General features: G+C 32.5%; 1 protein-coding gene across 2 annotated transcripts in view; it reads left to right on the forward strand.

The window, feature by feature from the left end:
- FBXO8 (F-box protein 8) overlaps positions 1-14,686 on the forward strand; it is a 52,194-nt gene that overhangs the window by 20,340 nt on the left and 17,168 nt on the right. For both annotated transcript variants that reach the window (XM_077144327.1, XM_077144326.1), the window contains one exon: positions 2,698-2,824. In XM_077144327.1, coding sequence (XP_077000442.1) covers positions 2,698-2,824 — 127 coding nt within the window. The remainder of the gene's footprint in view (positions 1-2,697; positions 2,825-14,686) is intronic.

Genomic DNA, 14,686 nt, shown 5'->3' on the forward strand with positions numbered 1-14,686 from the left:
AGGATAGAATCTGTTTTATTGAACCTAAGTTAACTCTTTAAATAGTATCATATACTTATAAAAATTATATATACATAATTTCTTTTTAAATTACTTTTTTATTTTTACTTTTGGGGTCCTGAAAATGTTACAAAAAACAAGAATTATTGTATCTTGGATTTTCTTTGCATTCTTTTATCAAAGTTCATTTGTTTGATTATTTTAGAATGGAACTTCATACAGATGCAGGACGTTCCTAAAAACTGAAATCTTTTTTTGAAATTTTAAGTAATTTCTAAATGAAAATCTTATGGAGACAATTAATAAATTAATGTAAATTTCTGAACTTTATTAAAAATGTATTACCAGGAATTACATTCCTAAGTTTGGCTTCCTGATACCACAGAACTATAAGATAGACTATTTACTTCATTTCTCAACCTCTAGATAAAAATCATCAGTATCATCTTGTTATTCTTTCACTGCTTTGTCATAGTGATGGTTCTGTGGAAGTGAGAGGAAATTCTATTGATTAGTAGTGTTTAAAATAAATTGCAGTTAAATTTTTTTTGTCATTATGGGAGTGCAAGGAGAAAATACCCTTGCTCATTCTTTATCTATAATCTCTTTTCTAAATTTAGAGCTCCTCACAAATTTAATTTGTATTCCTCTTTCTGAATTTAAAAGAAAAAGTTTATTTCTGAGCTTATTTAAAATCCATCAAAAGGCAAAGGCATTCTTCATTTGAGGTTTAAATCTGGATTAATATACTTTGAAAGAAATGCTTCCTTTATTGCTTGCTTATCATATAATCATTACTATTTTTTATGTTACTTGGATTTTATTTCTTAAAGTAAATTGCTTGTATTTCAAATTAAAGTCTGGTTTAATTTTTATTTTACTTTTGGATGTGTTGAATACTTACAGATATTAGTAGGTCATGTTGCTTTCACATAATTTAGCAATAAAACTCAAAATCTATGGTACTAGATTAAAGAGACTACTAAAATATTGATAATTTCTAAATAAGTTATTGTGCTTGCAATTTTAGAATCAGTGATTTAATTTGGTAAAAATAATATTTTCAGTTATAGGCTAAGACGATAACTTTTCCTTGTTTTCCTATACTATGTGTGTATGAAAAGAAGGAAATTTGAGGCAAAAATCAATAATAAATGTTGAGAAACTTTTTTTTAACTTTTTTATTGTATAGTATAACATATATACAAAGCAAAGAAATAAAAATGCAATTGTTTTCAAAGCACTCTTCAACAAAGTAGTTACAGAACAGATCCCAGAGTTTGTCATGGTCTACCTTACAATCCTCTCATATATTTTTCCTTCTAGCTGCTACAGAATACAGAATATTTTTTTATCATCACAAGTGACTTTTTTTCCTTCTTTTTTTGTGAAAAAAAAAACGTATATACAAAAAAACAATAAATTTGAAATAGGTTAAAATTCCACAATTTTAGGTTTTTACTTCTAGCTGCTCTAAGATACTGGAGACTAAAAGAGGTATCAATTTAATGATTCTGCATTCAGATTCATTTGTTAAATCCTATCTTCACTGTATAACTCCACCATCACTTTGATCTTACCATCACTCTCTTTAGGGGTGTTTGGGCTATGGCCTTTCTAAATTTTTCTTATTGAAAGGGTCTGTCACAAATATGGGGTAGGGAGATGGAACTATCTGATGTTGTGGAGAGGCTGGGCCCTCTAGGTTTCAGCACTTATCTGAACCAGGGACCTAGAAAAACTTTTAATATGTTTGTCTCTATAAGAAGCAGGTAATTTAGAACACAAAAAATCAGTGAATTTTGACACGAAGATTCATTAAAAGTGTATTGAAATACAATTTCAGGATTCTCCATGTTTTCATAGTAATGCATTTAAGCATCTAAGAAATATACCCAGAATTTCCAGGCATTATAAGATAAAACTTTAGCTTTCAAATAACTTTTTGTTATTATTCCAACAAGAGTTGTAAACAACTGTTCCACTTTGCAGGAAATAGTGTTTGAGCTATAAACTGTTAGCATTTTAGGTTTTATAGAATTTTTAAACAATCGTGTATCAATATTTTAAAGCAGTATTTAAAAACAGCTTTTGATGTATATCATGAGGTTGTAGCGTTAAAACTATTTCTATGCTTAATTTGCCTGTTGTTAATATGTATATTGTTTGAAAAACAGGAAAGTTTTTCCCTCTGACTAGCAAACATTTTCCCCATTCAGTTTAGAGAGACTTTCACAATAGAACATTTTGGTTGCTTAGTAAATCCAGTTTGGTTTATTGGTTAAAGTTAGACTTCTGGAGTTCAAATCCTGTCTCTATACATATATGGCCTTGGGCAACTTATTTATCATCTGTGTAGCACCATTTTCATAGGATTATTGTCAAGATTAAGCTAGTAATATAATTAAAATGCTTTAAATATTGCTCAGCATCTAATAGGCACTCAATAAATGTTAGCAATTATTAATGTTTCTATTATTAGTGCTCATGTTAATTTATTAAGTGCCTTCAAAATTGCTAAGTTTAAGGTGTCTAGCATACTCGAGTAAAAAAATCAAGTACAAAATTAAACTTTAGAGCTATGCAATCTAAATTTTATATCATTTCATGGTACTATGTTGTCATAAATATGCATGTTTAACTTAGGAAATTAAATACACTAATGTTTTCTTGTCTGATTTACTCTTGTTTTTACAGGCTGTGCAAATCCACTTGGGGTCACTGTTCCATATACAATAAGAACCCACCTCTAGGATTTTCTTTCAGAAAATTGTATATGCAACTGGATGAAGGCAGCCTCACCTTCAATGCCAACCCAGATGAGGTAAGTGAAGAACTTTAATATTTGTAACAGCTGAACTTTATTACTATCTTGCTGCAGCCTTCAGTATAATAAACTTGGAGGTAAAATAACAAGTCATTAAAGGTGCCTTTCCAGTCACTAAGAAGCGCAGTATTTGAAGTTATTGCTGTATAATCTAGTCATTTTTCTTTACTTTACCATGACCTTTGCATTATCAGTTCTTCTGCCTGCATATTTTTTTGTATGGCAGCTCCCATGACATGTATGCTGTTCTCTACTGGACCTTATTGAAATACTAGGACTTTATAACTGTCGAGAACAAATTTTTGACAATGAGAATACAGGATTTGCTCATCAAATTCTATCTGCAGCATTTTTTCCTGTTTTATTGTTTCTTCTTAATAATGATGTTATTTTTCTCAAAAATAGTCACAGAAGACAGATTTATTTTAATTTGCTTAATTTTTTAGCATTTTTTACTGATATATATTATATATTCACATACCATGTAATCATCCAAAGTGTACAATCAGTGGTTCACAGTATCATCATATAGCTGTGCATTCATCATCACAATTGACTTTTGTTTTCTTTTTTGTGAAAAATAAGTTACAAAAAAGCAAACAATTTCAAAGCACACTGCAGTAATTAGTTGTAGAACAGATTTCAGAGTTTGGTATGGGTTACAGCCCCACAATTTTAGGTTTTTACTGCCCCGAGACACTGGAGACTAAAAGAAATATCAGTGTCATGGTTCAGCAATCATATTCATTTGTTGAACCTGACCTTCTCTGTAAAACTCCACCATCAACTTTGATCTTTCTCCCACTATTTTGGGGTATTTGGACTATGCCCATTCTAATATTTTTCATGTTGGAAGGGGCTGTTGATCATATGGAATAGAGGTATGGAACTAGTTGATGTTCTGGAGAGGCTGGCCCCTGTGCATCTCAGGAATTGTCTGGTCCAGGGACCCATCTGGAGGTTGGAGGTTTCTGAAAAGAAGCCTCCATGCATGGAACCTTTATAGAATCTCCTCTACATGCTAGTTGTTCTTTAGGGTTGGAGGAATGGTTTTGGTTGGGGTTTGGCAAACTATGATAGGCATTAATTTACTTAACTTTTAAAAACCAAATTGTTTTCACTTTTTATAGAGATATTAAAAACTAAATCATGAAGTCAAATGTTTTCTTAAAAAAAATCTTAACTTTTGTCATTTTGTAATTAGGAAAGGATTTTCTCCCATGTGAAATATTTTAAATTTTAAACAGAAATGTAATTTAATAAATATCTTTATAATAATATAAATGACATTGTATTTTAAAAAGTAAATTGCTTTTCACTTATAATTTTTCTTGAACATAATTTTTTTAAAAACACCATTGCAAAGGTTTACTTAAACACATACTTGAATATTCTCCCCACTAATATAACAAAATATATATAAAGCCTGATATAATATATTTAAGTTCAGATAACTATACTCTTTCCCTTCACCACTGTTCAAAGACGTTTTACTTTCAGTGTATAGAAGACTGATACTTTTAATGAAAGTAAAATGATTTATAGGAAGTTAAATTCAAATTATATGTTAACCATTGTAATACTGCTTTTTAGGATCTCACCATCTTTCTTTATCAAGGCAAATGAATCACCATAAATTTAGGTTTTATTACTTATCCCTTTATTGCAAATTTTTTCTGACGCCTTTTATTTTAAAATGCTTGTTTTTATTTTGTTCCTAGTCAAATCCCAGTATCTTCATTGTTATTATGTAGCATCAGTAGGCATGTCACCTTTTGTTTTGCACTATGACATCCATGCTCTGTAGAAGAGATTCTGCCACACATAAGTATTTGACAAATGACATAGTTTCAGAGTCTTCATTATTCTTAATTCTCTATTAGAATTGGACATTAGTTGTTTAAAATTAAACAGGTTATATGAAGAGCTTACTAATAAGATACATATTTGCAGCAGTCTCATGAATTAATGATAATGACTAGAGAACAACTGAGGAAAATAGTACCATGTTTTACTCTTGATACATAAAAATCAGGAGAGACAGATAGCACAAGCCATAGTCTTGGATACTGGTTTCCATAATAAATTATATTGATGTGAGTAAAACTGTCATCTTCAGTTAATATCACTTGCAAATCTTACATTCTAAGGAAAATGTGACTTGGTAAGTATTGAATAGTAGATTTGCAAAGCCAGAAAAGTTGGATTAACTGCTGATATTCATTATGGTAAGTAGTCATTCCTTGCTAAAAGAGTACAGTTTTTTAAACAAATTATAACCATTCTTTTTATGTAAAGATGAAAAAAATATATGTATAGGTATCATAGAATATGATATGGGTAGTTTTAAATATCTGAATTAGAAAAGCTAGGTGTAAAAATATATTCTGTCCTTTGCAGCGTCATATATTAGATTCTAGTGCTCTTGTTAATACCTCCTCTAGAGTATTTGGAGGCAGGGATAGAGAAATGAGGTGAAATTCAAGTCCTTTTTTATCTGTCAAAAAGTTTATAAGAATTTGAATCAAGTATTTGCTAAGAGAGGGGATCAAAGTTATTAATTAGAGTAAGATTTTTAGAGCTTTAGATTTTATTTATCCATCCTACCTCCCATTGTTATTGAGAGTTGGCTGTATTTTCTTTTTCTTCACTCCCTGGCCTGATTTAAACATATTCTGGAGCATTCCCAAAGACTTGAATTCACTGATCTATAGGGCCATTTAGTGCTGCAGAGAGACATTAGAGCTAAATCACTCAAAATATCCTGTGACTCTAGAATTCTGATTCTGTGCTTTCATGAATATCAGTAATTTAGCAGTTATCGCCTAATATCACAATAGAATTCTATCTTTATTAGAATACATTTAAGGTCTAAATAGGCAAAAAGGACACTGGAATGATGGGTACATAGAAATGAGGGGAAGCACTTTAATGGCTTTTATAATTTCTTTCATTGACTAATGTAAATAATTAGTGTCAATTTGGTTAATGGTTTACTAAGCGAAGTCTTCAAAATTGAAATCATGTAACATTTATCCTAATAAATGTTATTATATAGAGCTAGATTGTATGAGTCATACTTTAGTCAGGTCGTTAGAACAGTTCTTGCCAAGGTTTTTGAGTGTTAGAAATCAAGGACTACTTGATACTTGGAAATGAATTTTTTGTCTCCTCTTACTGGAATGCTGTAATCAGGTGTATTATTTTGAGTTCATCTAAGCCTGAGAAGTAAATTCATTTTGTTGATATGTTTAAATATAACCGATGTTTATTGTAGGTGTATAAGATGTATAAAATCGTTCAGTATTATAAAACAAAAAGCAAACCAAGCAAGTCTACTTTTCCATAATTTAATTCTGTACTTAACATTCTGATAATAAACATCACTAAAATATTTAAAAATGAGAATACTTACAGCCACAGGGAACAAGATTCTCCAAAGGACACCGCTCATGTCACGGATATGGGTAACCAAACTCCACAGCAACTGCTGACAGTGGCTCATGGGGTGGGGGAGAACACCTGCACAGTTTGTGGTATGATTATCTGGCACGCTGTTATTAAATGCATGACATTGTGATCTTAGCTGTATGTAATGTCTTGATCTTGTGCATGAGCTTGTGTACTTTGTGGCAGGTGACCACATTCTAGTGAAGGAATGTGCTGAAATTGTCTGTTTACATTAGGCTGTATTTCCCTTGCATGTACAAGTTGACTGTGTCATTTATTCCTTAGCAGTATTATAATAAAGTATTTCTTACCAACAAGTGCACTATATTCCTCGTGTTCTATTTAGTATATAAAATGTTTTTTTAACATAGTTATTTTTAAATTCAGAGTCTGAAAAATTGGTAGTGAACATGGTTTAATTTTAATACATTTCAGACTTGTTTTTGTCTGTGTAAAATGTTTATAAAAGACGTTTTAAAATAATAATACCCTTATTGGGCTCAGATAAAAGAAACCTTTTTAAAGCTATATATATAAGTACATTTTTCCTGTGTTCATACAGAAAGAGCTACATGCAATTTTATGTGTTTTATTAGATGGAACTTGGATAGAATCTATTATGAGAAATATTTTTAATTTGGCCTATACACATGTTTTGGATGGAGATGTATAAGTAATTTATTTTCAAGATGCCATATTCTTTTCATTGTTGGACCATCTAAAGTATAAATATGAAATTTTGCAGGCATTCCCATTATAGAAATGATGTCAGGAATTTATACTCCGTTCTTTTGAATAATAGCTCAAATATTGAATCTTGCCTTCTGCTCCAACATACAACAGCAAAATGTTCCTGACTTTTACTTCATAGCATGCAACAGTAGTGTAAATGACTTTTAATCCTAGAGATAGTAAACCCTGATTGGTAACCTGAGAATATACATATCAGCATTTCCCAAATGCATTCTTTAGAATAGGTATTCCACAGGATGATAGACATCATCAAAGGGGTTCCCAAGTCTAAGAAATTTAGATAATGATAAGGTACAATTGGTTGACTTGTTTACAGCATAACTTTTCAAAGCCTTTAATGCATTAGTGTACCTTGTGAATGTATAAGAGGCAGATATTGTATGCAATGTTACCCAAATTTATTTTACCATGATGTCTTTTTTTGGGGGAGTGGAGAGTGAGGAGAAGAGTAAAGGAGCATTCCATGGAACACACTTTAAAATATAGATTATCTGTTAGCATACTATGTTTAACTAAATATGTGTTCCTAAATTGTTAGATACCTAAATTGAAAGGGTGAAGTGAACAGTTGTGCACTTTGAGCTATCTGATGTTTGTTTTACTGTAGTTTTCTCTTAAACCTGTGGATCTATAATTATTTCTTTCTTTCCTTTGGTCTGACAGTGTTAATTACAAAAAATATTGAGACTTCAGACTTAACCGATTGAGAGATTTTTCCATGTTCTCCTAATATGTTAGGGAAAATATTAGTTTGAAAATAAATAAGGGTAGTACAATAAACGTAAGAGTGATAATGTATTCAAATAGCTGCTCATGAAAATTGATGTAAATAGCCATGCCAAATAATTTGAAACTAAAAGATCATTTTTCATTATATCTTTGGTACCTCATTCTAGTTCTATTACATCCTGTACACAGAGGTATTCCAGTGCAGGCTAACACGCCACTAAGAAGCTTTTTATTTGGCAAATGAGGTTTTAGCACGAAGAACAGAGAACCTAATAATGACTTAAGCCATCTGCACTGTTTACTTAAAAAGTGTTCCAGAGGGCAGGCCACGGTGGTTCAGCAGGCAGAGTGCTCGCCTGCCATGCCGGAGATCCAGGTTCGATTCCTGGCGCCTGCCCATGCGAAAAAAAAAAGTGTCCCAAAGATGGGTATCCCAGGGTTATTTTAGGTCTCAATATAGACCTTCAGTGTATTGAATTAGCCCTCTCAATCACAGAATGGCTGTGACAGCTCAAAGTAGCACATTCTTACATGACAGTGCCTATTGCATAAAGAAAAGGGGCCAGAAAAAAGAAGTTCTCTCCTCATATTCCTTACCATTATTAGGGGTGACAAATCCTTTCTCAGAACCTTGAGCATACTCTGCTCATTTCTTATTGGTTAGAATAGACTCATACGAACATGCCTAGACCAACAGAGAACAAAATAGAAAGCATTATATGATTGGCTTAGACTTACCGTGATTCACCAATGGTGCTGAAATGCTAAAGGCAATGAAGAAAGGGGAGTGGTCTTTGAGCAGGCATCCACGTATCTGCCACACTATTTTAACTAGTGACCCATTTGCAAAATATGTGACTCTGGTTCCCTTATTTCTGGGCCCTGCTGGTTTAGAGGCTTTAGTATCCAAATGAGGACTATTGACACCAGGACATGAATTTTTTTTTTTTTTTTTTTTTTTTTTTTTTTTTTTAAAGGAAGGAAAGACAGAGAAGGAAGGAAGGGAGGAAGAAAGGGAAACATTTTTAAACATTTTCTTGTTTTATTATATTTTGTTTGTTTGTTTGTTTGTTACATGGGCTGGGGCCGGGAATCGAACCGGGGTCCTCCGGCACGGCAGGCAAGCACTCTTGCCCGCTGAGCCACCGCGGCCCGCCAGGACATGAATTTGAACTGAGAATACGCTCGTGTCATTTTAAGTTCTCTCGCCACTAGGCAAACAGATCAAAAGAAAAAAATCTGTATGTGGGCAGGTATTTATGCTATTGTTGGGGTGAAAAAGCCTGACTACTAGTGGGAAATAGATATTACTATGCAGTGGGGAGACAGGACAGGAGGATATAGGTGGAACTCAGGAGACATTTTAGAGTTTTCTTATATATAGTATGGTAAAAGTAATAAAAAGATCCCAGTAGCCCTGTATGAGCAGGGCTTAGATCCTACCACTTAGACTCTTCGCTAGATAAAGAAACTGAAAGAGCTGAGAGGCTGGCTCCCTTCCTTGTACCAGTAGTTGAATGTAGATGAGTCCAAGCTAATCGTGTTAATTGCATTCCCCTTGGCTTCCATGTAACCCAGTTCTGACATGTGAGATGGGAGGAGACATGTGAACAGAAAGCTCTTAGATTTAAAAAAAACAAAGGGATGTAGTACTTGTGTGTGTGTAGGAGGCTGGGGGAATGTGCACATGCCACTCTGGGCTTTGGTGTATGTGGATATAATGACAGGAATACCTGTACCCCATCCTGCATCCATGAGAGGTGTTAGAATAGTAGATTGGAAAGAAAGAAAGAATTAGGTCTATGGCGCCATCTATAAGCCTGACAACTCAGGGGCCATATTAGTTTGAAACTTCTTGTTATATAAGATAATAAATCCCTTCATTTATTTTGAATATGGGTTTCTGTGGTTTGCATCCTGATTTATTATCATTATTGTTGTTATTATTACCCAAACTCAGGAGTTTGATATGTTATCCTGAACACATTTTTGTATAAAAATAAACACTGTCTCATTAGCAAATCAATTAATTTTATGTCCAGACTTGCTTATGAGAATGTCATCAGAGCAAAGGAGAGCTGGTTGATAGTGTGAAGAGTTCCGCATCAAATTTAGCTTAAACAACTTTGCCTTCTGTAAGTATTGCTTACCCAAAGAAGCTAAGATGCTCAGGTTCATTGGCAAAGCACCTTTTTCTTTGTATTGGAGTTCAAGTGCAAAGCTATACCCTGTCTAGATAATATCTTCAATCTAGTTATGCCAATCAAGTCATACTGAACCATTCACTTTTTTAAGCGCAATGTTGTGCATGTGTGATTATATATATTTGTGTATATGCATATATTTCTTTTTAATCTGATCTATCATTTATAAAGAAGGCAACTTTATCCTGTGTCTATTAAGTCGATTTCATTTTATACCCTGCCCTGAACACCAGGCCCTTTCGCCCCATCCCTTGTCTTCAAGAGTCATTAAATATGGTTTAGAGTCATTCCGCAGAAGGTTTGTGGACTCAGTATAAGCCTTTCAGAAGCTACAAAGAGGAACAACTTTCCCAGACCCTCTTCTATTCTGAATGTAATTGAAAAAGAAATTCAAGCTTAGAGCATTCCATTAGATTATTTGTGGATCAAACCACCTAATGCATTTTGCTCTATTTTCTCTCAGTGTGCTATGGCGAATGCTAATTTGTTATCTCATTTAGTGTGAATTGTCTGGGGTAAGAGTAAATGGAAATTAATGGACAATATATTGATTTAGGATTTTAAATTAAAGTGGAGAAAAACCAGTATTTCACTGTCTTTTCTACCCACCACCCATACCTCTTACCCCTTCCCCCAAAATATGAAATTCTAAAAAGAGCAGGATTTTTCTTCTTTGCTTGAATTTTAATTTTTGTAGTCAATTTAAATAAACGTGCCTAGAGAATTTTCAGTGTGTTTTATGTACATTTCAAAAAAAAATCTAAATTTGCTTTTTATTTCGTTGTCATACCCTACCAAACCAGTTTCAGTGAAATGTGACATCACTTTGTAGATTTGGGCTCTCAGCTGTAATTTCCAAGGTAATTGTCTCTCCTATATGTCTTTCCGGATTTAGCAATTGCTGCTACCAAAGTCACAGGAGAATGTCATTCCAAAATATGCATGTGTTATCAAAAATCTAAAAGCCAAAATTTCCTCAGTTCTTTGGATGTCATCAGTTATAAGGTATCCACCAATTTAATTGCCGCTTTTGAAATAGAAGAGTATGTAAAAAACACTTCATTGAATGCATTTTTAAGCAATTAACTGTAGTGAACATTTATCCATAAGATTATATAACACTTTTTCTTTCAGATCATGATCACAGTTTTTAGATATGCATTCTTCATAATAAAAGGCTATAAAGAATTTTTTGAAATACTTTTGGTTATTAGCAGTTAAATGTAACATCAGAAGGACATGCTGCTTTTGATTATTTGAACTGGTGATTCTAATCTTTAAGAGTATATAATTTGAAGCACTTCAAAGTATACTACGTTTTATCTGCATTTCTTATTTGATTCAATTCATAGTTTTTAAATTAGTTTTTCATTTTTTCCCTTAGTTGAATTATATAATCCTTAAAATTTAACCGTTTCTTTCTAAAATCTGCTAGAAATTTTGTATAGAAAGATTCAAACCTTCTTTCAAAAAATATTTAGTATCTCTACCACTTACTGATTATGTGTCTTTGACCTTGGGCAAGTTATTTAACCTATCTATGCTTAAATTACCCCATCTGTAAAATGGAGATAATAATAGTACCTATATCATGGTGTTGTTTTGAAGATTAAATGAAATAGTATTTGTTAAACATTTAGTGCATCTAAGTGCTCAAGGAAAGGTGACTACATATTTGTACTACAGGTACAACTACACAACTTATACTACCAAGCGCTCTAGGCCCAGGGTTCTTCCTTGCTGGACCTTTTAGATCCTAGTAGATGCCTATTAGATACTTCAGTACTGGTCCTTCATGAAGTATGAATCTGTCATACCAACATCTCCTAGCTTTGGTGGTACCCTTTGTCTTTAATTGTACTTCCTAGCATATGATGAACAGTCTTTTGCTAAAATAATAAATTTTTGTTCCAATAGTACTGATCAACTTAATTTTTTTGAAGATATTTTAAGCAATAATTAGAGTCCAAAATTATGTTCAAATTAAAACATGTCTTGGTACCATTGAAATCGTTGAGCTGAGGGCGGTGTGACTGTGGCTCAGCACTCACAGTTCTCATCTGCCATGCCAGAGACCTGGGTTCGGTTCCTGGTGCCTGCCCATGCAAAAAAAAAAAATTATTGAGCTGAAATAGAGGGAAAATGAAAAAATGCTTTTGTAACATGAGTGACTAAGTATACACATATGCTGACAGTGAAACTACAGTTTAAATCCCAAGGTTTTTTTTTTAATGTTTATTTCAAAATTGTTTCAGAATTGTTAAATTCTGAAACAATTATAACATTTATAAATGTACATTATAACATTTTGCATTGTTTTACATTTTATGAAATGTGCATTGCTCTATGTATAAATGTACGTCTTAGAATCTAGGTAATATGAAAACTTATAATTTTTACTTATTTATACAAGTATGCTTATTCATTTAAATAGTTGTAAATATGTACATTACACCTATAATATTTGCATGTGATTTTTATAAAGAGTAATTAATTAGCAAACATCGGTGTTCAAGTGTGTCACTTTCATATTAATTTGAATTCATATTTATCATACCTTAACCTAAAAGAGTTGTGTCTCTATATTTTGATTAGATTGTTTTCTTTTCCCAATTTAGAGACAAGTTAAAGATAGAAGGGGCTTCTTTAATAAGCTTCCCTCAGCTACCAACAACTTTTGTCAGTGATAATTACAATAATGATTGTTATAATGAACTTGTTAGTAATAATTTACCGTTTAGAAAGTATCTTCATATTCATCATCTTATTGATCCATCCCAGTCGCAGATGTGTTATTTACTCTAAGACAATTGGAATTAATTACTAGGAGCTTTTTGTTAATTCTTTAAAACCTTAGATAATGAGGATCATGTCATTTCATCTGCTTTCATTGTTTTTGCTTCCATGAAAAAGAAGCAGAAAAAGAGTTCTGTCCTATCCCCCACTTCCATTTTCCCTGGACTCCACTGGGGGGAATTTTCCATTTCTCTTTTGATTTCCTTATAAGCCTTCCTTCTTTGTATGAGCTTTCCTGTTGACACCTTCAAGCTACAAATAATTTAAAGTGTATGTATGATTATATAATATAATGCTGCAGCATCCTGAATTTAATGTACTGAAAAGTCCTTCATAAATTGTTTTTGGAAGCTGAAATCTTTCCTTTTTGTTAGTTCAACAAGGTCCGTAAATAAACGAATTTCATCCCAGTTCCTATACTCAGAAATGAAGTGTGACTCTTCATTATCCTCCAGATAAAATGTGCTGTTATGATCATTTATTTCAATGATCCCTCTATCAGAAGGAATTGGCTACAGAATCTTGGCACTCTCTCTTCTCTTCACAACTGGCACTTCTCCTATGAGTTTGTATGGACAGTGTGTGCTCTCTATTCTTCCTAAGAAATTGAGATATGTAGTTCTGATTTCAAACTGACATCAAAATTATTTTCATATTTATTTTCCAATTTAATACCTTTCCTCTTCATTGTAAATAACACAGAGCCTACATATGAGTAGCGTAGTCATGGGTACCTAAATAAGAGGAAAGCAGTTCTTATTACTCATATAAAGTAATCCTACTTAATAGGACAAATATAAACACCTAAACATAGTTTTTTACTTTAGTCTTTGAGTCTAGAATATAGATTAGGAAAAAAATCATAGTATATATAAGCAGTTGGAATTTTCATGAATAAAAGCAATGCATACCCTTTCTGGAGTAGGTGCTGAAGGTCAGTGCTACGCACACAGAGCCGAGGGGTATGGAAGCTTGCAGAAGGGAAAAAACATTCGTTGCAAAATTTAATTGGTAGAATAAAATTAAATGCAGGATAAAAACATGGATACCTAGTCTTAAACTATGCCCATTAAGCAATCTACTGAATTTATTTTACTCCCCCTAAAAAGTAAGATGTAAAATTTCTTAATATCCCCAGATGAATTATCCTCACAACACAAGGTGTGTGGGTTTGTTTTTTCCTCTTTAGGAAGGAAATGTTCTCGGAGCAAATAGACTGAGGACTGATGGGCTGAATAAAAATCAGTAGGTTTTACATTTCTCTTAGCATTTTTGAAGGCCTTCGAGAAAAAATAGTATTAGAGCAGTTTCAGAAGCCATGGCTGCTGCTAGTTTCAAACAAGATAGTGGTAATACTCTCATTTTACCTATAGAATGCCGCCTCTGCTGTGCTTATATTTTTCACTATCCAGAAAGTAAATTTTTCATAACATATTTGTGTCTCTTAATTTTTTACATTACTTTTGAGTAGGGGAAAGTGTAACATTTCAATTTAGATTTCAGTTGTTCATTTCACTGTGGTTATGAATGTGTACTTGAAAATTAATATCAGTTCTCACATTGAAAGAAAAATTAGAAATCTAGATTAAAATTTTTTTTTATAAATATTTACTGCTAGAATTTAAGGATCATTATTTTTTTTAAGGTCTTCAAAATGTCCTTTTAAAAAGAAAATTAAATGCGGTCTCCAGTTTGCTTTTTACTATATAATGCCCTAAGGGCAAGACTTCTTACCTGAAATACAGTAGCCATGGTACTGGATTTTACATTGTATAGAAGGGCAAATTCGAACAAAATTAGCTGAATCAAAAATTTTCTACATATCTTTACTAAGGCTGTTCCTTAGGAAAACAAATAAAGGATTCTTCTTAGTGTATTACAATTTTGTTTAATTAATGATTTCTTTTACTGCATACCATCTGTTAAA

Source organism: Tamandua tetradactyla, chromosome 26, assembly GCF_023851605.1.
Source record: "Tamandua tetradactyla isolate mTamTet1 chromosome 26, mTamTet1.pri, whole genome shotgun sequence".
In the NCBI taxonomy this organism is placed as follows: Eukaryota; Metazoa; Chordata; class Mammalia; order Pilosa; family Myrmecophagidae; genus Tamandua; species Tamandua tetradactyla.